Raw genomic sequence first — 21326 nt, 5'->3', positions numbered from 1 at the left:
TGTGTGCCTTTCACCAGGAACCCAGAAAACCATAGAATCCACCTGTTTCCCTTTAGGCTTGACTACCAGAAAGCTCAGGGCTCAAAGGACTCAGCCCAGGACCCCAGTACAGTGCTGTCTCCCTTTTCCCTAAACCATTCTGAACTCTCATTTAAAATCGATTGGCTTGAGCCCACCCCCTCCCTGCTCCTCCCCCGGCCCTGCTCTGGCTCCGAGCCCTTGCTAGCTTGCTCCCACCTGGCCCACTGCAGCAGCCACCTTACCCACCCCATCTGTCCTCCTCTGTGCGCCGCATCCAGAAAGAGCCCTCTCAGACACCAACCTGCACACCACTTTCTTGCTTCAAACTGCTGACTAGGTCAAATTCAGCTTTCTTGGAATGGCCTTCAAGACTCTGAGATCTGGCTCCTGACTCCCTTTCCAGTGTCAACTTCTGGCACTCCTGGCTTCTCTCTTTACACCCCATTGGGCAAGCTGTAGTTCTCTTACCATGCCTCTGCATAAACTGTTCCTTCCGCCTAGAAGCCACTACCCCCACCCTCACTGCCTTTGCTTGGTGAAGGCTTTTTGTCATCCTCAGACTTAGCCTGTGACACCCCCTCCTTGTTGCCTTCTCCACCCACCCACCGCCTCCCCCAGGTAGGGTCCCCGGGCTTTTCTCTGTCTCCATACACTGATCACACCGGGCCATGTAACAGGCCACGTCTAGATCTGTTTTCCTTTCTACCTGGGGAGTGCCTGAGGGCAGGGGTCTGCGTCCTCTGTCTCTAGCACATCTGGCTTGGGGCTGGAGGAGATAGGACTTTAGGCAGGGTTTACTGAGTAAATGAGCAAGCGAATGATTTAAAAGCAACTCAAAATCTCCTTGAAGCAACTAGTGGCCTTTATGGTGAAGAAATAAACATACCCATTCTCCACGATGGAAGCCTCCTAGGACCCCACCCTCCACCTGGTACCTGCACAAAGAGGAAGGTGGCAAACCACTCCCGGAGCTCCGTCTGCGTCTCACAGCACAGGTACCTGCGGGGTAGGACATACATCGGGATGCTGCCAAGGCTGAGCAGGGAACACCCTGCCTGTCTTCCCAGCCCAGAGTCTCCAGGCAGGGCACAGATGTGGCCAGTGAAGGGACCCAACCAGAGGGGACACACAACCATCTCTCCTCAGCCTGGGGTCTCAGGCCAGTGCCCTCACTTACCACTGCTGCTTCTCATGCTTCTCCGTCTCATGCACCACTGTGAAGCCCCAGCTGCAGAGGAGGGGCAGGTGGAGTCACATAGCATCCCCCAGAGGCCTCCCAGCCTAGGTGCCCAGGACAGAGGACAGAGCCCAGAGGCCCAGGCCAGAGCCAGGGGGCAGAGTTCAGGGCCTTCTTGCAAGCAGACACATTCTGGCCACTGTGTCTTCTTCTCAGCCCACACCAGCCCCCCAGGCCCCTGGCTCCCCATCCCATCCCCGCTTCCCCCAGGCCTGCCCTAGTCCCTGAGAGACAACCAGGCCCAGTCCACAGAGGAGAGGAGAAAGTTAGAAAACCAGGTCTGACTACTGCAATTAATAACAATAATAGTGACTATGTATTACTTTTCATCTCAAAAGCATACAACCACCCTCTGAAACAGGTGTACCATTATTTTCCACATTCCACGGATGTAGGAAGTGAGGCACAGAAAGGTCCCAGAGGTAGTCAGTGATGGGATTTCAATCCAGGCCAGTGGTTCTCAAAACCTGACCAAGCATTAGAGTCCCCTAGATGGCTTGTCCCACACAGACTGCTGGCCCCACTCCTCAGGACCCATAACTCAGCAGGTCTGGGGTGGGACCAAGAATCTGGGCTGTTGACGTTTCCTGGTGGTGCCACTGCTGCTGGTCTGGGAGACCACACCTTCAGAACTATGGTACCAACCCCTTGTCAAGTTCAAAGCTCCGGCTGTGCTGCCTCCACCTACCCACCCAAACCATTATGAGCTCCCCCAGGCCTCAGCCCCAGCTCACCACGTGGGTGGCCGGAGTTTCTTCTTCACTCCCAGGTAGACTTTGAGACTCCTGACAGGCCACTCCTTCTCAGGCCGGTGACTCTGGGGTGCAGGAGGGCAGAAGGATGGCATTTCAGTCAGCCAGGGCAGGAATTGGGGTGATGGGGCACCTCCCTCCTCCCTAGCCCCCTTTGCATCCCAGCACAGGGAACCTCCTTCAGGAAGCCTTCCTGACCAAGCCCTTCCTGTTCACCATCCAGCCCAACTAAGCCCCCCCAGGCTTCTCTCCCTGCAGCAGCATCAGACAGTCAACCCTCAGTCCCCGAGGCAGCGGCCATTCCAGCAGAACGACACAGGGCAGTGATTCTCAGGCCCTCCCTGATGTCCTGCAAACTGGAGAACTGACTTGCAGCATTGGCTGAACCAGTGGAGGGAGAAGTCTGCACATCACCCTCTGGTACCAAACCCAATGAGCGCATATGATCTGAGAGCCTCAGCTGGCTGCTTGGGTCTGTTTGTCTCCAGTTATTTACTCCTCATCCCTCTCCACCCCACGGAGGCTCCAGGGTTGACCGTGTGAACAGAAGACTTGTGGGGTGAGCAGTTACTAGCTCTTTGGTTCCACAAGGGGAAGGCTGATGACTCAAGCTGAAGCAGAACGGCTGTTTGGTAGACCAAAGGAAAAACTTTCCAGTGGTCTAGGGTCAGGAAGCAAGAGGCCGATATACTAGGGAGGGGCACCAGAGCACTCACAAGCACACCTCTGGCCCCTACCTCTGCATATGGGTCTGGGCTCAGAAGGCACAGGTTGGCTCCGAGGCAGAGGTATGGGAGCAGTGGCCCCCCGGGCAGAGGCTGATTGGAGGTCAAGCTAATGAGCCTTCTACCTGCTTCAGGAGCCACCTGCTCAAAGCCCTGCCCCCACCAGGCCCCCCAGGCACCAGGTGGGCACCAAGGCGGATGGTAGGGGAAGGGGACTCACTTACAACCAACACTGGGCATCAAATATTGAGCCACCTCCACCCTGTCCCCACCATTGCTCCCAGCCACCCCCAGGCATGGCTCCTCAACAGGAACAAAAAGAAGGGACTAGAGGATGGCCAGGGAAGTGGAAAGGTCCGGGGATTGGTAGACTCCCTGGGAGGTTACAAAAGGATGGGCTGCCTTGGGATTAGTGGAGATTTGGCTGCTGTCACAGGAGATGTAGTTTAAGAGGACTTACTAGGGACCTTTTGCCCTGTTTTAACCATGACCCTCCCTGACAACCAAGGCTCTGATGAGGGAGCCCTATGTCTCCTGCACATAGCACCTGACTTGACAATGGCTATATGCCCAAGAGGGCTGGAGCAAACGGGGGTGCAGGCAGAGAGGAAACAGGGCAGCGGGATGGGCAATCAGGCTGCAGATATAGGGCAAACGAGGTGTGGGTGAACACAAAGGGGAGGCAAACCTCCATGAGAGCAGGGAAGAAGCCAGGCCGAGAGCACTGAAGAAGTCAGACAACAGGTTGGAGGGAGTCAGGTGGAGTGGGAATGAAAAGACTTGAGACTTAGGAGGTTGTGAAAGAAATTGGTCTGCCGGGTGGGCGGGGGGAGCCTGTGTGGCTCAGTGGTTGAGCATCTGCCTTTGGCTCAGGGCATGATCCTGGGGTCCTGGGATAGAGTCCTACATCGGGCTGCCAATAGGGAGCCTGCTTTTCCCTCTGCCTATGTCTCTGCCTCTCTCTGTGCGTCTCTCATAAATAAAAAAAATAAAATCTTAAAAAAAAAAAAAAAGAAAAGAAAAGAAATTAGTCTGCGGGTCTGGAGAACAGTAGGCTCCAGGCATGACAGGAGAAAGGACTCAGTAGGAGAAAAACTAGGTTGCAAGTATGGAAAGCAGGAGACTGACAGAATGGAAAGCAGGCTGAGGTGCTGGAAGAAGCTGAGCTGTGGGTGCCAGGGAAAGAGAACTAGAAGCAAGGGGTAGAGTGAGTTGACAGTGGAAGGAACAGCCTCGTGGGTGTGACATAGGAACGACAAGACAGTTCCAGGCAGGGCGTGGAGAGAATTGTGGGAATCAAGGAATTCAAACCAGTGTGTGACTCCCTGAGAACTAGAAAAAACAATCCTCAGACCTCCATTTCCTCAGGCCCTGGAGTGTGCGGCGTATGCATGGTAGGTGTGTGACAGGAGTGTGGCTGAGACGCGGAGGGGACGTCTATCATTGTAGGACTTTGTTTCTACTCAAACAGCTCGTGTTTCCAGCATTTCTAAGGTATGAAGTCACTGGAAGAGAATAAAGTTCACCCTTTGATGCTCAAAGACCTCTGCTGGAACCAAGCTTTTTCTAGAATGTGCCTTTCCTAGGTGCCTCAAGGTCTTTAACAACAGAAGATGCCCAGGACTAGGCTTGGGTGTCTGCATATCCTGAACTGCCGGCTGTTGTCCCAATTTCTGTCTGTTGCTCCATAAACCAGCAAACAGCAGAACTACCAACACCTCGGTAGCCAAACCACACCCTTCTGGAGCTTCTGTCAGAGAATACTACTTGGCGCTGCACAGATCAGCCTGGCTCCTGAGTCCTTGATTCCTGTACTTCAAGGAATAGAACCTGAACTCTGAGGCTAACAAATCTGGGTTTGAATCCCAGGCTATTCCACCTAGAGACTGCCTTAGGCAAGTCACTTGAAGCTTGTTTTTTCGCCTGTGAAATGGGCACAATATCTCTCCTCACAGGACAATAGTGAGATTACATGTCCTAGTATCTGGAGGGCTGGGCACCAAACCTAGCTTGATAAACATTAGATTAGATCTTTTTCCTTTTTCTAGTTCCCCTGCCTTCTCCCCTCCATGCTAAGGGATCAGCTGCTGCTTTTCCAGGTGCCTCAGCCATCTTCTTCCCCTCTGCCCACACTGATGGTCTTGCTCTGCTCCAAGGGGCCTAAGCAACCCTATAAAGAGACGGTCAGGGAAGTAACATCCCAGAACCAAGGGAGACTGAGTGGAGGGGTAAACAGACCCAGAAGTAAGTAATCATAGAGGGAAGCAAAGGAGAGAAGAAGAGGCATTCCCTACAAGGGTCTGTAGGAGCCCAGGCTTTATTAACAGATGTATAATGTGCAAAGAGAGGGAGGTGAGGATCCTGCTCTATTTGCTCTGCTCCCTCCATGGCAGCTAGGCCTATCCAGTGTCCTCAGGAGAGGCGAGGGGCAGGAAGGGCTAGAGGCACCGGTGGGGCCAGCTATGGGAGCTCAGGCTAGAACCCTGGGCATGGAAACATTTCTGCTGCCCATCTCTGCAGGGCATCTATGCTTTGTGGCCCCTACAGCATAGCTGGGACCCACAGAGGCATCACAGGAGGCAGATTCTCAGCTGAACTTGAGCAAGGGCCTTCTCCCAGGCAGAACTATCCCTCACTGGATAGGGCAGTCCTGAAGAAGGAGTAGATAAGCTCCCCTCCCAGAGCTGTGCACATAAGGGCTGGCGAGCATCCAGGGAGGCTGAGCAGGAACTCCTACCACAGGCAGGATTGTATCATAAGCCTATGTAGTCCCACCCTGGCCTTTTAGGATCAGGGCAGTAGCACAGACATTCTGATAGTCTTGAAACTATCTCTCCAGGCTGGGAAGAGGATGGCTCCAGGGGTGGCAGGATATGAGGGTCAGAGCACTAATTCAAACCTAGGGGCCTTTGTTACTGGCTCTACAGCCTCTATACCGAGTCCTTTGGAAAACTGTAAAGCATCACACTGATGGGGGTTCTGCCTTGGGGAAAGCACTGTGAGGCAGGGTTGGGGATGGAGGTGGGAGCCAGTGCTGACTGGCAAGGGATCAGGGAACCATGCCTGGGGACAGCCAAGAGCTCTGGCTGTGTCCCCAGGCTCCCACCAGGCTCACTTGGCCCCCAGGCGGTGTAAGGAAGCTGGCAGTTGGCTCATAGCTACTCACGGTCTCAGGGGCCCCGCTCCACGGCCTCTGGCTCTGTTTGATAGAGGATCAGGGTTATGGAGGAAGGAGGTCCAGGTCCAGAGCCCGGACAGTGTATGCAGTGGTGCATGCCGGGATGTGGCAGGTTTGTAAAAAAGGGGACAAGGGGCCAAGATCTGGGAGGACACCAGGCATGTGGACAGAGTGGGCATGGAGGAGATACAACCTGTGAAGTGGCGAGGCATGTGTGGGCCACAGGTGGGAGCTGTGGGGGCTGTCATGATGTAGCATGTTCTTGGGGGTGCCGTGACAAGGCCCAGGCACAGGTGAGGCGCATGAGCTTGATGTGATAGCATCCAGGTACTAGAGCCTGGTGGGGCTACAGGGCACAGAAGAGTGGCCGCCAAGGGCCATGGCAGAGGCTCCCGGAGAGTCTATAGCTCTCCGCCACCACTGTGCCATCCCAAGACCCCACGACGGGGATGTTCCCACTGGCAGACTCTGGCAGATGTTAGTGAATGCGTATGTAAGCACACTTGTGTGCCAGTGCTCATTGCAGGGCAGGAGCCATTGGGGTCACTTACCCGGATCTCCTTGTAGAGCCGCAGGCAGCTGCTGTTGAGGATGAAGTATCGATCGTGAAAGCCACCTGAGGGCAGGCCCAGGCCCAGGAGGCTACGGTCTTCGCGGAACTTCATCATGCCGTGCTTGGTGTCGCCCACGTGGCTGGCTGGGGGAAGAATGGAGTGGACATGGGCTGCCCCGACCCCCCTGCCCGGGGACAGACACCCAGGAAGGGTCCCAGGATGAAGGAGGCTGCCCCAGCCTATCCTGGCCACCAATGAGCCCCGTACCACCAGTTCCCACCCAGTCTCTGAAAGAAGGGACCTGCTTGCCTGCCCAGCCCTACGGGCCCCGCCCACCGGGGGCCACCACCTACCGAGGTACAGCAGCATGGCATCCATGGACTGCTGCTTCTTCACCACCAGGTAGCTGTCTGTGCCCAGCCCGTGCAAGATGGGCAGCACCTTCTCCGAAAAGTGCAGGGGGCGCTCTGGGGAGAGGTCACACCTGCTGTTACCACCTGCTGTGGCCTTATAGCACCGAGGGCTGGCACGCACACATGTCACCTACTCTCCCAAGGCCTACCAGCAGCACAACACACCACCAGCATGATCACCCTCTCCACACCCGAGCTTCAGGCTTGACACATCTGGCTAGGACCAAAGCTGCTCCAACCCACACGTCCGAAACCACGCCAGTGATCTTTCCTGTGTCAAAACACTACCCACCAAGCCATTCAAGCCAGAAACAAAGCCTCCCCATCTTCCCTCCATATGTCAAATCTCTTTGCTTCTGTCCATCGCTGTTGCCACACCTTTCTTTGCATGTTACCATTTCCCTTGGACTAATGCCGTGGCCTTCCATGTGGTCTCCAGTATGTGTCTCACTCCCTGCCCCCGCCTCTCCTTACCCAACAGCAATGAACAACCTCTCCAAAATCCCATCACTAACCCTTCAATGGCTTTGCATTGTGGTCAGGCCGCCTCTGCCTCTGTCTTCAGCCCCACCCTGTGACACAACCCCTTCACTGCCATCTCAAGCTCCTCGAAAGGATGATGTCCATGGCCACCACAGGCCTTTGCCTGTGCCACTCCCACTGCCTGGAGGCACTTTTCTCCCCCTTTACCAAGTAACTCCTCTTTTTTACCTCCTAACACAGGGACTCCAAAGCCAGCAACCCTGTTACGAGCTCCAGGGGTGCTGTGGCCCTTTCCTGCACAGCAGTTATCACAGCCTTGGTTGTACAGCTCTCCCACCAATTACGGCACTGGTGTCAATTCCTGACCACACTAACTCCTATGAGCAGAGGGACTATGAGTCTGACTCCGCAGCCCAGCAAATAACAGGAAAACAAATGAACAGATGCACCCTCATCCACCACTGCTATTAAGACAACCCTTCGCCATAAAATGCCTTTACCACCCCCTTCACCACCATGACTCCCTCACACCACCATCACAACCACCCTCACAACCACCACCCTACCCCGTGCCACCCCACCCCTCCTGCATGGCCATCACCACCTACTACTCCCTTCACCATTAATCCAATCATCAAATTCAGCATCACCACCCTTGCAAGCAACATCATCCTCACTGACACCAAGAAAGCATGGTATCGTAGCTGATACCACCTACCTCCTTCATCATCCTTTCCATCAACCACATTACAGCCATCACCTCAACCCCTGCCAGCATACTATCACCACCATCCCCAAGATGACAGTGTGACAGCAACATCAGTCATCCCAAACTCCCCTGACCACCACTGTCGCCACACTGGGGAGCAGGGGAGAACAGACTGGGGCTGCAGCCCAGACAAGAACAGACTGTGCCACATTCCGCACCAGTCCTGGTAGCCACCCACCTGCTTCCTCCCTCTCATTGACTTCAAAGCAGGTCCAGTAGTCCCTCTCCCTGATGCCCACATTCCTGCGATCCAGGATCTCCAGGGTGAGCTCCTCAGCTGTCATGGATGCCGGGATCTGCAGTGGCCGAGATGGAAGAGGTCAGCCTACCCTGTCCCGGCCTCTGCTCTGCCACAATTTCACTGTGTGATCCAAGGGCTGAGCCCACCTCTCAAGTCCTCTGGAGTCTTGGAGTGTTGGGGGAGTGTCTCCAAGGGGTCCTGAGTTACTGGGTGGGGAGGAGGCAAAGAGAGGCCCTGACACCAGCCAGATAAGGGTTCCAAACTAGGGGTCCCCCTTGGGATGGAAGCTTTGCTCCTCTGGTCACCTGAACCTATGCCTAGCCCAACCTGACTTTTCTGGTTCCTTGGCTTCCAGGTCCCCACCCCCCACCTTGATATGCTGTTCTGTGTCTGCCTTCTTCTCCTCCAGGTACACTGTGCAGATGAAGTCACCGGCATGCTGTGAGGAGACAGGGCTCAGCTAGCGATCCAAGGAGGATGTGCAGGTAGCTATTCTGAGCCCCCTACCCCCAGCCCTGTCTTTCACCTGGGTCCCACTGGCAGTGCCAGCCACCCGCATCTTCACAATGGCAGTGATCTCTTCCCGCTGCTTCCTCAGCTCCTCCTCATCCACCTGGGAGGGTGGGAGACACAGACAGATGATCACTGCCACCCAAGAGGCTCATCCCTGCCCTTCACTCCCCACTGGCTAGGGACGCACACTGAACACCACCACATAGTGGCTGATGAGGTCTTCCACCACACGGCCAGCCTTGTAGTCCTGCCCATCTGTCTGGAAGAGCGTGGGCCCAAACACAATAGCCAAGTTGTGTGTGTTCATCTGGTTTGTGTCTGAGAAGCACTGGACACTGGACAGGGGAAGACAGAAGTCAGACAGTCTTGAGTGAGAAGCCCAGTCCAGAACTGCCCCACTTTACCATCCCAGTTCCGAGCAGGTCCATGACTGGCCCCTGAAGAGAGGCCAGGGAAGGTCCTGGTTCAAGTGAACCACTAGTTAAGGGGAAGCAGGAATAGTCTTTCTGGCCATGTTTTGTATGCTGGAGAGGAATAGAGCTGGGAAGCTGGGAGATCTGGCCAAGGTCCCCTGGGTCCTAGCTGAAATCTCCTCTATTCCCCCCACCCTGTAGGAAGTAAGTTAGGAGACAAAGTGTCCAAGATCAGGGTATATCAAAAGTCAACATTCAGTTCCCAGGCCTACCTGGTTCTGAGGAGAGGGCAGTCAGCCAGGTTGGGAGTAGAAGAATCTTTTCCACCCCATCCCCCCAGAGTCATATAATAGTAATGTCCCTTACCAGTACAGGTGACTGATAAGTGCCTTCACTGTGGCGCGGTTGACTGGAGGCAGACGTGCCAGGAGTTCTCGATATCTGGAGACCTTCTCTTCCTCATCCTCAATCTCTGGGTGGGGAGAGATAGATCAGGTCAAGAAGCCCCACCCCTACCACCCCCAGCCATCTCCCCTGTCCCACCCCTCTGGCAGCTCTGCCTCTCATCCTAGGGGCTGGTATTTCCTGGTTCTGTTTAGAGGGACAAAGGAAGGAGAAGCAGAGGGAGGGACAGGGAACTGGAGCTTGTCCCCTGGGGACATGCCTCGTCCAAGTGTCCAGAGCACAGCTGGGATGCGGAAGGAAGGGATAGGAGTGGTCAAGTCAGCAACACTAGCCTGGGTCTCAGGCAGGGCGAGGACTGCGGGGGCCTACCTGAGGCATCCAGCCAGGCCAGGCGCTGGGCGCGAGTGAAGAGGCCATCAGGCAGGTCTCGCAGGAAGCGCTTGAGGGCTGAGGAGACATCATCCACATGCTGCTCCCCCTCCTTGAGGCGCACAGACCGGGCGTCCTGCCGCAGGCTCTCCAGCAGCCGCTGAGTCTTCGACGTCTGCCCACACTTACGGTAGATGCCCTCCGATGTCAGGCCTGGAGAAGGGTGGGACTGAGCCAGGGACAGGGCCTCGCAGGGCCTGAGGGGCCCTGGGAAGGCGGGGCTTGGCCTGGAGGGGGCGAGGCTCACCACACTGCGTGATGTAGTCCACACAGCGGTACACAATCACTGGGATATCGGAGTCTCCAAGCTGCTGCTCCGACAGCGTGTCCCCCGAGCTGGCAGCTGCTTTCTGGATGGCCCCCAGCCAGCCTGTGAAGTCCAGCCGCCGCTCGCCCTGGATGTACAGCGTCCTAGACCGGGGAACCGTCCGTTACTTGCGGACTTACCCAGGCGCCACCCCTCCTAAGCCTCTCCGACTGCCACAGGCTTCTCACCGCCCCTCAGGGAGTCCAGGGCTCACCTCCTTCGCTCCACCAGCACCAGCACTTGGTTCTCGCTGTCCCCTTGGACGGCTGTGGAGGGGCCGGTCAAGGTGAGGCCCTGTTCATGGTCCCCAACCGGCTCCCTCCTGAAGCTCTCTGGGTACATGCCTTCCCAGGACCCACCCCCCAATACATGGAGTTGCTAAGCTATACCCCAAGGGCAGGAAAGGACAGAAAAGGGCAGGCTGGCTCCTTCTGGGCTGGCCAGGGTAGAGTTTAGACTTCCAGGGAGGGCTGGGGGCCTGGGAACCCAGGACAGGATGCCCTGAAAGTTAGGGGCCCAGGACTGGGTCCACGCACAAAGCTCCTGCAGTTTCCGAAGTTGTAGTGGCTCCTCGCAGGGTCCCTCTGGGAAGACAGCACGGAGCTCAGAGCCAGTGAGGGAGAACCAGCCCTCCTGGGCCCGCTGTAGGCTCAGGCCAGCTTTGTAGGGGAGGCGCCCAAGCCGCTCAAAATCCCGGGCGAGCAGATCTTCAGCCAGGGGAGGTATGAATGCCTGGTGGGGAGGCCAGGGGAAGGGGGAGGTAGCCAAGGAGGCTACATCAGCCAACAGCACTGCCTGCCCGGGACCCTCCAGCTCTTTGGCCTATGAGCACATGCCCACTTCCCACCCAGCTGCCACTTCTCTCTGCCCCAGGGCAGAATCCAGCACAGTTCAAGAACTCGGGTATCATGCCGCACTTCACGCCCAGAAGTGTCCTCCTCTGCAAAACGTTCCCAGATGCCTTCAGGGATGCCCCTGCTCTGCCTTCTGTTGCAGCACTGATTATAGTACTCTTGCTGTCTGGGCCCCCGTCTGTCTCCCCCACCAGCACTAAAGAGTGAGGACCAAGGCTGGTTCAGCTGGATTCCCACGGCTCAGAAGGCTGATCATCACAAGGCTCACAGATGATTGATCAGTGACCAAGTAAATAGGAATCTCAGGCTCTCACAGTACAGGGGACCCCATAGGGCACCTGGCTCTAGTCCCCAGAGCAGAACTCTGTAGCCTCCCTGCCTCCTTCCTCCAGAGCCAGGAGCTCACTCCCTCTGGAGTCAGCACTGACCATTCTAAGATGGCTCTGACTGCTATTCATCATTAAACATGTATTGAGCACCTATGGAGTGCAAGGCCCACAGCCCTTCTTCCACAGGTCTCCTAACCTCCCTGCTTAGGGACTGCAGGTTATGTCAGGCCCTTGGCCCAAAAAGCCTGCCCTATGACTGCTCCCTCCATTTGTGAGGTAGGGTAGCTGGGGTACATGGAAATAGCCAGGAGGTCATACTCCTCACACGGGTCCATTAACCCAGGCCTACCTTAGCAATGCACTTGACCCACTCACGAGCCAGCTCCGCACTCTCCAGCCCAAACAGGTACAGCCGCTCTCCCTCTGTGTACACCTCAAAGGTGTATTCAAAGCTGTAGATACAAAGGCCAGGATGTAGGCACTCCCAGCCCAGCCATGACCGACCCCATGCAACCCTGCCTCCAACCTCTGCCCATTGCCCTTGGCTCCCCTAAGAGGTGGTGGGAAAGCCCTAAACTAGGGCCTAAGGAGACCTGGCTCCAGTCTCAGGATGCTGTGTGACCCTGGGAAAGTTCTGCCCTTCTCTGGGCCTATTTCTGTTTCCTCAATGGGGGGCCGGACCTTATAGCAACAACAGTCTGTGATTTTGCCCCAGGGGTGCTCACCCGTGGGTGTCAGGAGGGGGCACTGCCAGGCACACAATCTCACTGGCCCGAATCTCTCCGTTGGGGGTCACTGCCCGCTCGTTCTCATAGTAGCTCAAGACCCCGTCGCTAAGGACACACCAGCGTCGGCTGAACTCTGGAGAGAAGTTGGGCAGGGGAGCCATGAGGGAGCCCCCGCCCTCCCCTGAAAACACTTCTGTATCCTCCCTGGGCTCCTACTCCCACCTGACCTATGTCCTCTTCACTCTAACTCAAAAGCTTCCCCCAGTTCCATCCTCCTTCCTGTAGCCCACCGCCCTAGCCCAGCCCACACCTTGCCCCTGGACCACTGCAATGACTTTTTCCTTGGTTCCTAGCTTCACTTCCAAGATTCAAAAGTGATCTAGGTAAAACCAGACTCCATTCTTCCTCTGCTCAAAACCTTTCCATGCCCCTGCCCTCAACCTTATCCTATATCCCTTAGACTGGTATTTAAGGCCCTGATGGGTCTGCCCCCACCCACCTCTCCAGCCATCTCTCGGATCACTCCTGGGCACCTCACCCTCCCCACTTTTGCTCACCTTGTTCCCTCCACCCATACCCTTCATCCTTCAATCCAGCCCATATGCCACAGGAAGCTTCCATGCCCCATCCACACTCCTATACTCCCCTACCAGTGGCACACATTGCTCTATACTCTGACTCCTCCTATAATGGCTCTCAGGAAAGTGACAAGATCCCATCAAGGAAAAGAAATGGGAATGTGGACCAGGAAAGGCAGGAGAAAGAGCAGAATGGCAAAGTCAGGCAGACTCCTATGGTTCACAGCCCTGAGCTTCACATTGGCTCAGAGCTTCCTGGCACCCAGGGCAAAAAGGATGACTCAGGCAGTTACATAAATGACATTATCAGGCAGAGGGAGGTAGACTAGGGGCAGTGCCCCAGGGGCAGTGAGGTAGTGAACAGCAGAGTTCCAAAGAAATCTCTTTGGGTGCTAGAGGGCTTCACAGAGGGGTGCCAAGGATGCAGAGAGCAATGGTCTCAACTATATTCCCACAGCAGACACTGTCTCTTGTCCTGTCTGCAAGGATATGACATTTGTCCTCTGAGGGCAGTGTGTCCCAGAGCCTGTCCCCCAGGTTGGGCCCTTCCAGGAGCACCTGCCTCAGTTACTCTTCATCAGGCATCGTCTGCCAAGTGCCCTCTGTGCTAGGAGCTGTTCTAGGTGCTGGGGCTACAGTGGTGGCCAAGAGGAGCTTATATTCCAGTGGGGCACAGAGAATCACCAGATACATCTATAAACAGACTAACCAATGTCAGATAAGTGGTGTGAAGTAGGGTAAAAGTAAGGTACATAGGGCATGCTATTTTGGATAAAATGACCATGGATGAAGTCTCTAAAGAGTAACATTTAAACAGAAACGGGTAGCCCTGGTGGCCCAGCAGTTTAGCGCCGCCTTTGGCCCAGGGTGTGATCCTGGAGACCAGGGATTGAGTCCCATGTTGGGCTCCCTGCACTGCATGGAGCCTGCTTCTCCCTCTGCCTGTGTCTCTGCCCCTCCCCCGTGTGTGTCTCATGAATAAATAAATAAAATCTTTAAAAAAGAGAGAAATATTTAAACAGAGACTGGACTGAAGTGAGGGACTGATTATGCAAATATTTCGTGGAAAAGTATTTTAGGCGAGGGGCAGAGCAAAAGCAAAGGCCCTGGTGGAAATGAATGTATGTCCTTGAGAAACACCAAGGAGGCCAGTACAGCTGCAGCAGAGTGAATGAGAGGAGAGGGATCACAGGTCATGGAGTGGGAGCGCCGATGTGCAGGTCCTTATAGGATGTGGGAAGGGCTGGACTGTACTGAGTTGGAGAGCAAGCAGAAGGCAGAGATGTCAAAGGGATGGAGCTCTAAGCTCAGCTCTGTCTGGTTCCAAATGCCAGATCCCCAGCACCCAGCAGGTACTCAATAAAGGCTTTTTTAGTCTAAAGGAATTCTAGCAGTGACTTGCTCTACAGTGCCATGCCCCATTCCCACTGCTATTGGCCCATGTATTAAGCATCTACTGTGTACCAGGGACTACATCCCGGAAGCCCTCTAGAATAACTCTGCCAGAGTACACTTGGCACCCTTAGGGGTCCACCAGCCCAGCCAGCCCTGGCTTCTCTGGCCCTGCCACCATGCCAGAATGTCATGGCAAGAACGGGGTCTGGCCCAGCACCCACCTTCCCGGGCACGGCGGTCCTGCAGCAGCTTGCCGGCAGAAGCGGTCTTGTAGAGAAAGCCACTGTGGCTCACAGTTGGCAAGACAACTGAGTAGTGCTTTTCCAGGGGCTTCATTGAATCCAGCCGAGGTACCTCTTTAGGGAAGGTGTTGGGGTGGGGCGGTGGGGAATGGCTGCTCATGCTTGCCATCCCAGGGTCTCCCCCACACCCCCACCTGGGTTGAGCATCCAAGCTTACATTCAAGTCACCAGCCCTCTATCACCCTCAGGCTTTCACTACCCAGTCCAGGGCTTTGTCCGTATCATTCTCTACCTCTCCCTACTTGTGCAAATTCCAAGGCCCAGCTCCAGTACCTCCCCTGCCAGGAAGCCCCCCTGACTCCCCAGCCCAGCCCACCCTACTCTCTCTGTTGAGGCATGGGGCAAGCACACTAGAATGAGGGGTCTTAGGCAGACTCATTAACAATCCCCAGAAAGAGGTTTGCCACAGATAACGCAGAGTCTAAGAAAGTAGCCTGGCTCCAGCCCTGCTCCTAGCAGTCCCAAAGCCCAAGCCAGCTGGGTGGTCTCCTGTGCCTCCCTGGACACCTGGGCTTGCTCCAGCCCAGCACACCCCACCCACCCATGGCCGTGAGCCGAGTTCTGGCCGCTGAGCTCCACCCTCCGTCCTGGGATATGGCCCCAGAGGCCAGCCCTGGGCCTTGACCAGCAGTGCTCACCCCCACGGTCCCCTCTCACCCATCCGGAGAGTGATAGCCAAATGGGACCCAGCCCCAGTCTGTGACAGAGCCCCACCCAGACAAAGCAGCAGACAGGGCTGCTGTTGTGGGTCACCCGCACACAGAGAAATGCAACCCCCACACAGCAACTCAGATACTCTGCAGCTACACAAACCCCAAATCCCTCAATGCTCCCAGGTGCGAGGAAACAGATCCACAGCAGGTGAGAGATGCATAGACATTGGCACACAGATGCCACCCTGAAGGCCCACACTGCAGGTCTGGGAGGGACCCACAAATCCAGAAAGGGATTTAGACAGACACAAAGAGACACACATATGAAGGGGAAGCCAGATGCACAAATGTACACTGACATGCAAACCCAAACATACCCCAAAATCACATACTGTTGTACCAGGGCCTCTCAAGGAGCTGCAATCACAGCTCGAGTGGTATTTATATCTGATCTAGCAGGGTGATACACAGCTTTTGGCAGACCCCCACCCAGCACCCCTTTCAAATGGCTAGACCATGGCAGCAGGGAGGTCCCATCCCTCGAGGTGGACGGTTCCACCGGCCACTCACCCGTGGTCCGGTTGTTCCGAAGAAATTCCATCTGCAGTGTCTGCCCTGCCTGCTCGGCAAGAGCCAGGGGTGTGGGAGCCTCAGGATCCCCTGAGAAGCAGTTGACCCCAGCCCCACAGCCCAGGAGAGCTTGGGTCTCAGCCAGGTCTGTGGTAGTGACTGCAGCACACAGAGCCTGGGAGGAGGAAAAAGGGGGAGGGAAGGGTCAGCTTAAGTAGGAGTGGGGGGCCAGCGGGAGAGGGGGTTTGGGGGAGGAGAGGAAGGAGTCACCCAAGTCTGGAGGCCCATTCTCAGGTTTAAAGAGAAGAGGCAGGAAGAAAAAGAGAGGAGAGGGGGAGAAAAGAGAAAGGCCAAGGGATTAGGAGGATGAGTAGGGGCTGCCCCCAAGAGGCTGGGGAGTCTCAGTGGCCCAGGGCTCACCCCTACTAGCAGCCCGTAGGACCCATCGGCTGCCAAGCCTGTTCTCTAGAGGATCTCAAGCTCCTTCTGCCTTGTGGAAGGGCAGAGGGGGGTGCTTTGTAGCTAATTCCTCCCACATTTGAATTCCTCACCGCCTGCCCAGCCCTCCCGACCAATGGGAGCTGCTGCCCCTCCTAGCTGGCGGGCTAGACTGGGCTGGGCCAGGGGCTGGACGCCTGGGTTCCTGGGAGGTGGAGGCCTGGCTCCCACTGGGCTTCTAGCTGGCCTGAGCCTGCCTGGGTGGGGCTGCTTGGGGGAGGGGCTGAAGGCCAATCAGAGGTCACCAGTGGCATCCCCCTGCCTTGAAGCAAGCTACCCCCCACTCAGGCTGAGCCAGACCAGGGCCCAGGGCTTGGCTCCCAGCCTGTCAGGGCCTGGGGCCCATGTGAGGCCTCATCTTGAGTGGGGTGTGGATGGGGGTGGGTCAGAGCAGCCAGCTGTTTTTCATGAGCCTGACAGGAAATAGCATCCCCATCAAGTTCACTCCTTTTGGCAGGATTCACAAGGAGCAGGACGGTTTGGGAGACAGAGGAATCAGGAGGGGAGGGAGGCAGACAGATGCTGGAGATGTGGACTCAGCCCAAGGGTCAGGCCTGACTCCTCTTTGCTTTGCCCCAACTCTCCCTGTGGCTTGGGCAAGGCCCTTCCACTCCCCGGGCCTCCGTTTCCCCATTTGCCAACTCATTACGGTAAGCTGACGGAAGAGATAAGCTGAGGCAGAGAGAGCAATGAGGGGGGGCAGAAAGAAAGTGGGTGGTCTCAAGGGGGTCCAGAGGCCCAGGCGCCCTGACCTTGTCCAGTTCCTCCTGGTTGCCAAAGAGCGGGTGGTAGCGGCGGTACTTGCCCTCACGGTATTTGGCCTCCAGGTGGCGCCGCCGGGCACCAGGCCCGCTGTTGGGCTGCAGAGCCTCACTGGGGGGCACGTTGGCCGCCCAGAAGCGGTTCCCAGGGCCATTGCCCAGCTGTAAGAAGAGCTGTGGGTGTGGGCAAGAGGTGAGACAGGCAGCCTATGGCCAGGGCCCTGTGTCTGGTAAAATCTTTGTTTTGAGGTTGTCAGGCGGGGGGCTGGGCGAGTCAGGCCACCCACGCATTTTCCCATGGGGAAGCTGAGGGGCAGCCTGCCCTATCAGTGGCTCTGGGCCCAAACCCAGTTCCTCAGCTCAATGACAGGATGAGAGGCAGACATTTGGGCAGGTGGATGCCCCAACTCTGGTGGCTGGTGGGGGGCCTTGCTATTTCCCCTACCCAGTCCCACATCTGGAACTCTGCATTCCTGAGACTATCATAGCTCGAGCAAGGGTGGGGGGATGAGGGTGGCGGGTAGCTAACCTGTCAGCCAATGGGGTGGGTAAGGATTTTGGAAACCTCTCTTGTCTTTGACATTCCTTTCTGGGCTCAGGGGAGGAGGAGCAGAGGCAGATACTGGGGGCGCAGATGCAGGAAGCTAGTGATCAAGGGACTACTAGTTGATCAATCCTTTTCATTCTGCTTATCATCTGTTCCGCAGCTATTTCCTGGGCCTCCCAACCTTCCCTTCTGTCAGGTCCTGAGTTCACAGAAGAGAATAAAGCAGCAACAGACCCTGCCACCGCTGACTTACTCTGTGACTTTGGGCAGGTCATCTTCTCTCCCCCGGCCTCAATGTCCTCATTTTAAACCAGGGGGTTCTAACCCTACCTCTCAGGGGATGAGACCCAAACTGCGCTGGAGTCTGCAGCTTGGCTGGGGCTGTCAGGAAGGCCCTGTGTGGTGAGCCTCCCATTGCAGGTTCTCCTCTGTAACTCCCACACACATCAGTACCTGGGAACCCCAAGTAGACAGGCGCATATGCACATGTAAGGGTGCCCCCAGACCTGCTAGTGGTTGTGCGTGCAGAAGAAGTAAATATTTTAGGCTCTGCAGGACAGTTTCTGTTGCATATTCCTTTTTTTTTTTTTTTTTTAACATCCCTTTAAAACTGTCAAAACATTCTTAGCTCACTGGCCAGTTAGCTGACTTTGCCAAAAATCAACTTTTCCAAAATCCCCACCCACTAGATGATCGCAAAGGTCTCTTCTAGCTCCAGGGGGCCAAGGTCTGTGAGCAGGGGGAGAGCGGTGGGGAGACCCAGGCAGCAGGCAGCGGAGCGGGCCCCAAACCCAGGTGACAAGCAAGGCCTCCCCACCTCGATGAGCGTTTCTGTCCACACTTTCCTGTCCATCTTCAGGCTCCGCACCTTGGAGACACCAGCGCCCAGGCCACGGTGCTCCCCTGCAGACAGAGGGCCCTCACCTTCACACAAGCACTTACCTTCCCACCCTCCCCGCAGGGGAATCCAAGCAGGGGCAGACAGGGAGAGGCCACTCCCATGCCCACTCCCTGCTCCAGGCGCCACAGAACTGTAAAGTTACCTGGGCTCCTGCAGCAGAACCCCCTCCCCCTGCCCCCCTGCCAGGCCACTCTGCACAGCCCAGCCACACTGATCTTTTTTATCTCTCTCTCTTTTTTTCAAATTTTTTTTTTTTTTTTTTTTTTTATGATAGTCACAGAGAGAGAGAGAGAGAGAGAGGCAGAGACACAGGCAGAGAGAGAAGCAGGCTCCATGCACCGGGAGCCCGACGTGGGATTCGATCCCAGGTCTCCAGGATCGCGCCCTGGGCCAAAGGCAGGCGCTAAACCACGCCACCCAGGGATCCCCTCTCTCTTTTTTTTAAAGTAAGCTCTAGGACCAACATGGGCCTTGAACTCATTACCCTCCATCCCCCCACCCCCACTTTGAGGGGCGTCAAGAGTCACATACCCACTGAGCCAGCCAGGCCCCCCAGAGTGATCTCCTTAAAATGCAAATCCCCTTATTTCAGATCCTTGCTTTAGATAACCCCCTCCCATGGCTCCCTAGAATTTTTTTTAAGATTTTATTTATTTATTCATGAGAGATACAGAGAGAAAGAGAGAGACACAGGCACAGGCAGAGGGAGAAGCGGGCTCCATGCAGGGAACCTGATGTGGGACTCGATCCCAGGTCTCCAGGATCACACCCTGGGCTGAAAGCGGCACTAAACCGCTTCCCGGCTCCCTAGAATTAGATTTAAATTCCTTACCTGCTTCTGCAAGTTCATCTCAAAATTTCTCTCAACCCCAATCCTGTTTAGCCACACTCTCCTCCCTCTTCTAATCAGCCATACTCATTCCTGTTTCAGGGACTTTGCACTCACAGTTCTTTCTGCCTGGACTCTCTTCCCCCATCTCCCCAGAGCTGCCTCCCTCCTCACATTCAGGTCTTAGCTGGCATGTCATCTTCTTAGAGAGGGCTTCCCAACAAACACATTCTCTGCCTAGCACTTCATTACCTAGTATTTCTATTGGTTCATATATGTATTTTCCATCTCTTCCCACTAGAATGTAAGCTGCCTGAGAGAAGGAACCCTGACTGCTTGCTTTAGGGTCTAGCCTCCATGCCTAGAACAAAGTCTGGCAGACAGAGAGCACTTAGTAAATCTCTGTGGAATAAGAGGGCAGGGCAAGTTGGGGCTGTAGAGAATGCAGCCTTACTCAGCTACAGGTCCCAGGAAGAACCTCTGGGGTAGGGAGCAGGCTGGGGGTATTAGGAGCACTGAGTGCTGCCTGGTTCTAGCTTCAGCCTCACCCCCCTCTGCAGTCTCCTAGGGGAGCGCCTCATTCACACCTGTCACCCACACCACTCAGAGAGCTAATACCTTTCTAAATCCAGTCATTTCTTTCCTGTATGCAGATCTCACAGCTCCAGGCCTCTTGGACATTTGCCCTAGATGTTCCCCAGGCTTCGGGGTTTCTCACTGAGCTCAGTGCCTTCCCCAGAACTCTCCCCCCGCCCCGGATCCCCATCTCCAGCTGCCCAAAGCTGCCACCTGGGCATCATCAGCTCCCCTGAGGGCCAAATCCCTAACACTCAAGGTGTCTGGCATAGCACAGACCCCCCAATAAATGGCAGGTGGTGAGATGAATGCTCTTGGGTGCCAGCCTCTGTCTTTCTCACCCTCCTCATCTGATCTGTCACAGGGACTTTTACACCACAGAGCCTGTACATCTCTCGAGTCCTCTCCATTGCTTCCCCAGACAAGGCCTCAGCCTGTTCCTCTCTCTAGTGTATCCACTAACAGCCTCCCCACTGCTCTCCAGTCTCAGCCCTCCAACGAGATTCCACCCACCGGCCAGAGACTGAGGCACAAATCTGAATGTGGCCCTCCCACCCCTGCTCCCATCTCCTTTGGATGAAACATCAGCATCTCCCACGGCATGCAAAGCCCTGCCAGCCCCTTCTGTCTCATTTCTTTCCACCCCTCTGATGTGATGGGGTGCTGGACCCCAATCGGCCTGGGCTCAAATTCAGACTTACTTGCCAGGCCACCTGGAACGAGCTGTTTCCCCTCCCTGTGCCTCAGTGTCCTTACCCATGGCATATGCAGTTGAATCCCTACCTCGCAATCTCAGGACTACAAGCTAATCACGGTGGGAAAGGCCTGGCGCACAGAGGCAACTTCATCCACAGTGATGTGACTACCATATGGGCTCCGGCCCCTCTGGCCAGACAGGCCACCTGCCATCCCGACACACCAGCCCTGTTGGGCCTCAGCCTAGTGCCCCAGCCCCACACACCTGCACAGCGCTTGCAGATGACAACACAGAGGTTGATGGAGGCCCAGTCAGGCTGGGCAGCCCCGCAGTCAGCACAGAACCTGTTGGGGTCCACGGCCCAGATGCGCTCAGCCACCTCTGAGGTAGACAGGGCCTCTGCGATGGCTCCCTGCATGGCCTCCAGCCACTGCTCCTTCTCTAGCTCCGATTCAGCTGAGAAGCTATGGACACAGGAGGAGGAAGGCACTGGTGGGAGAGGGCTCAGAGAGATTTGGGGGTGGCATGAAGAGGCACAGCGTGACGTGGGCAGAACAAGGAGTTGAGTGCTCATAACCGGAAGACGGAAGCATCCTGGGTCTGTGAGGAAGGTGGGCATGGACAACATCAAGGGTACCATGAGCCAAAGAGACATGTGGGGGGGTTGG

General features: G+C 55.9%; 1 protein-coding gene across 5 annotated transcripts in view; it reads right to left on the bottom strand.

Moving 5' to 3' along the window:
• Positions 1-21326, bottom strand: part of ARAP1 (ArfGAP with RhoGAP domain, ankyrin repeat and PH domain 1) — a 65309-nt gene that overhangs the window by 1304 nt on the left and 42679 nt on the right. For 4 of the 5 annotated variants that reach the window (XM_038568744.1, XM_038568745.1, XM_038568747.1 and 1 more), the window contains 22 exons: positions 20923-21122; positions 18473-18558; positions 17100-17282; positions 15850-16024; positions 14546-14680; positions 12349-12484; positions 11973-12075; positions 10977-11172; positions 10655-10706; positions 10381-10544; positions 10074-10286; positions 9666-9771; positions 9074-9221; positions 8900-8986; positions 8744-8812; positions 8311-8428; positions 6821-6934; positions 6465-6610; positions 5902-5934; positions 1993-2075; positions 1199-1249; positions 957-1020 (listed from right to left, as the gene is read on the bottom strand). In XM_038568744.1, the coding sequence (XP_038424672.1) occupies positions 957-1020; positions 1199-1249; positions 1993-2075; positions 5902-5934; positions 6465-6610; positions 6821-6934; positions 8311-8428; positions 8744-8812; positions 8900-8986; positions 9074-9221; positions 9666-9771; positions 10074-10286; positions 10381-10544; positions 10655-10706; positions 10977-11172; positions 11973-12075; positions 12349-12484; positions 14546-14680; positions 15850-16024; positions 17100-17282; positions 18473-18558; positions 20923-21122 (2662 nt within the window). The remainder of the gene's footprint in view (positions 1-956; positions 1021-1198; positions 1250-1992; positions 2076-5901; positions 5935-6464; positions 6611-6820; positions 6935-8310; positions 8429-8743; positions 8813-8899; positions 8987-9073; positions 9222-9665; positions 9772-10073; positions 10287-10380; positions 10545-10654; positions 10707-10976; positions 11173-11972; positions 12076-12348; positions 12485-14545; positions 14681-15849; positions 16025-17099; positions 17283-18472; positions 18559-20922; positions 21123-21326) is intronic. The other variant, XM_038568746.1, reaches the window with a different exon arrangement.

Source organism: Canis lupus, chromosome 21, assembly GCF_011100685.1.
Source record: "Canis lupus familiaris isolate Mischka breed German Shepherd chromosome 21, alternate assembly UU_Cfam_GSD_1.0, whole genome shotgun sequence".
NCBI classification, from domain to species: domain Eukaryota; kingdom Metazoa; phylum Chordata; class Mammalia; order Carnivora; family Canidae; genus Canis; species Canis lupus.
The sequence above is the reverse complement of the archived record's forward strand: the minus strand, read 5'-3'. Positions and strand labels throughout refer to the sequence as shown.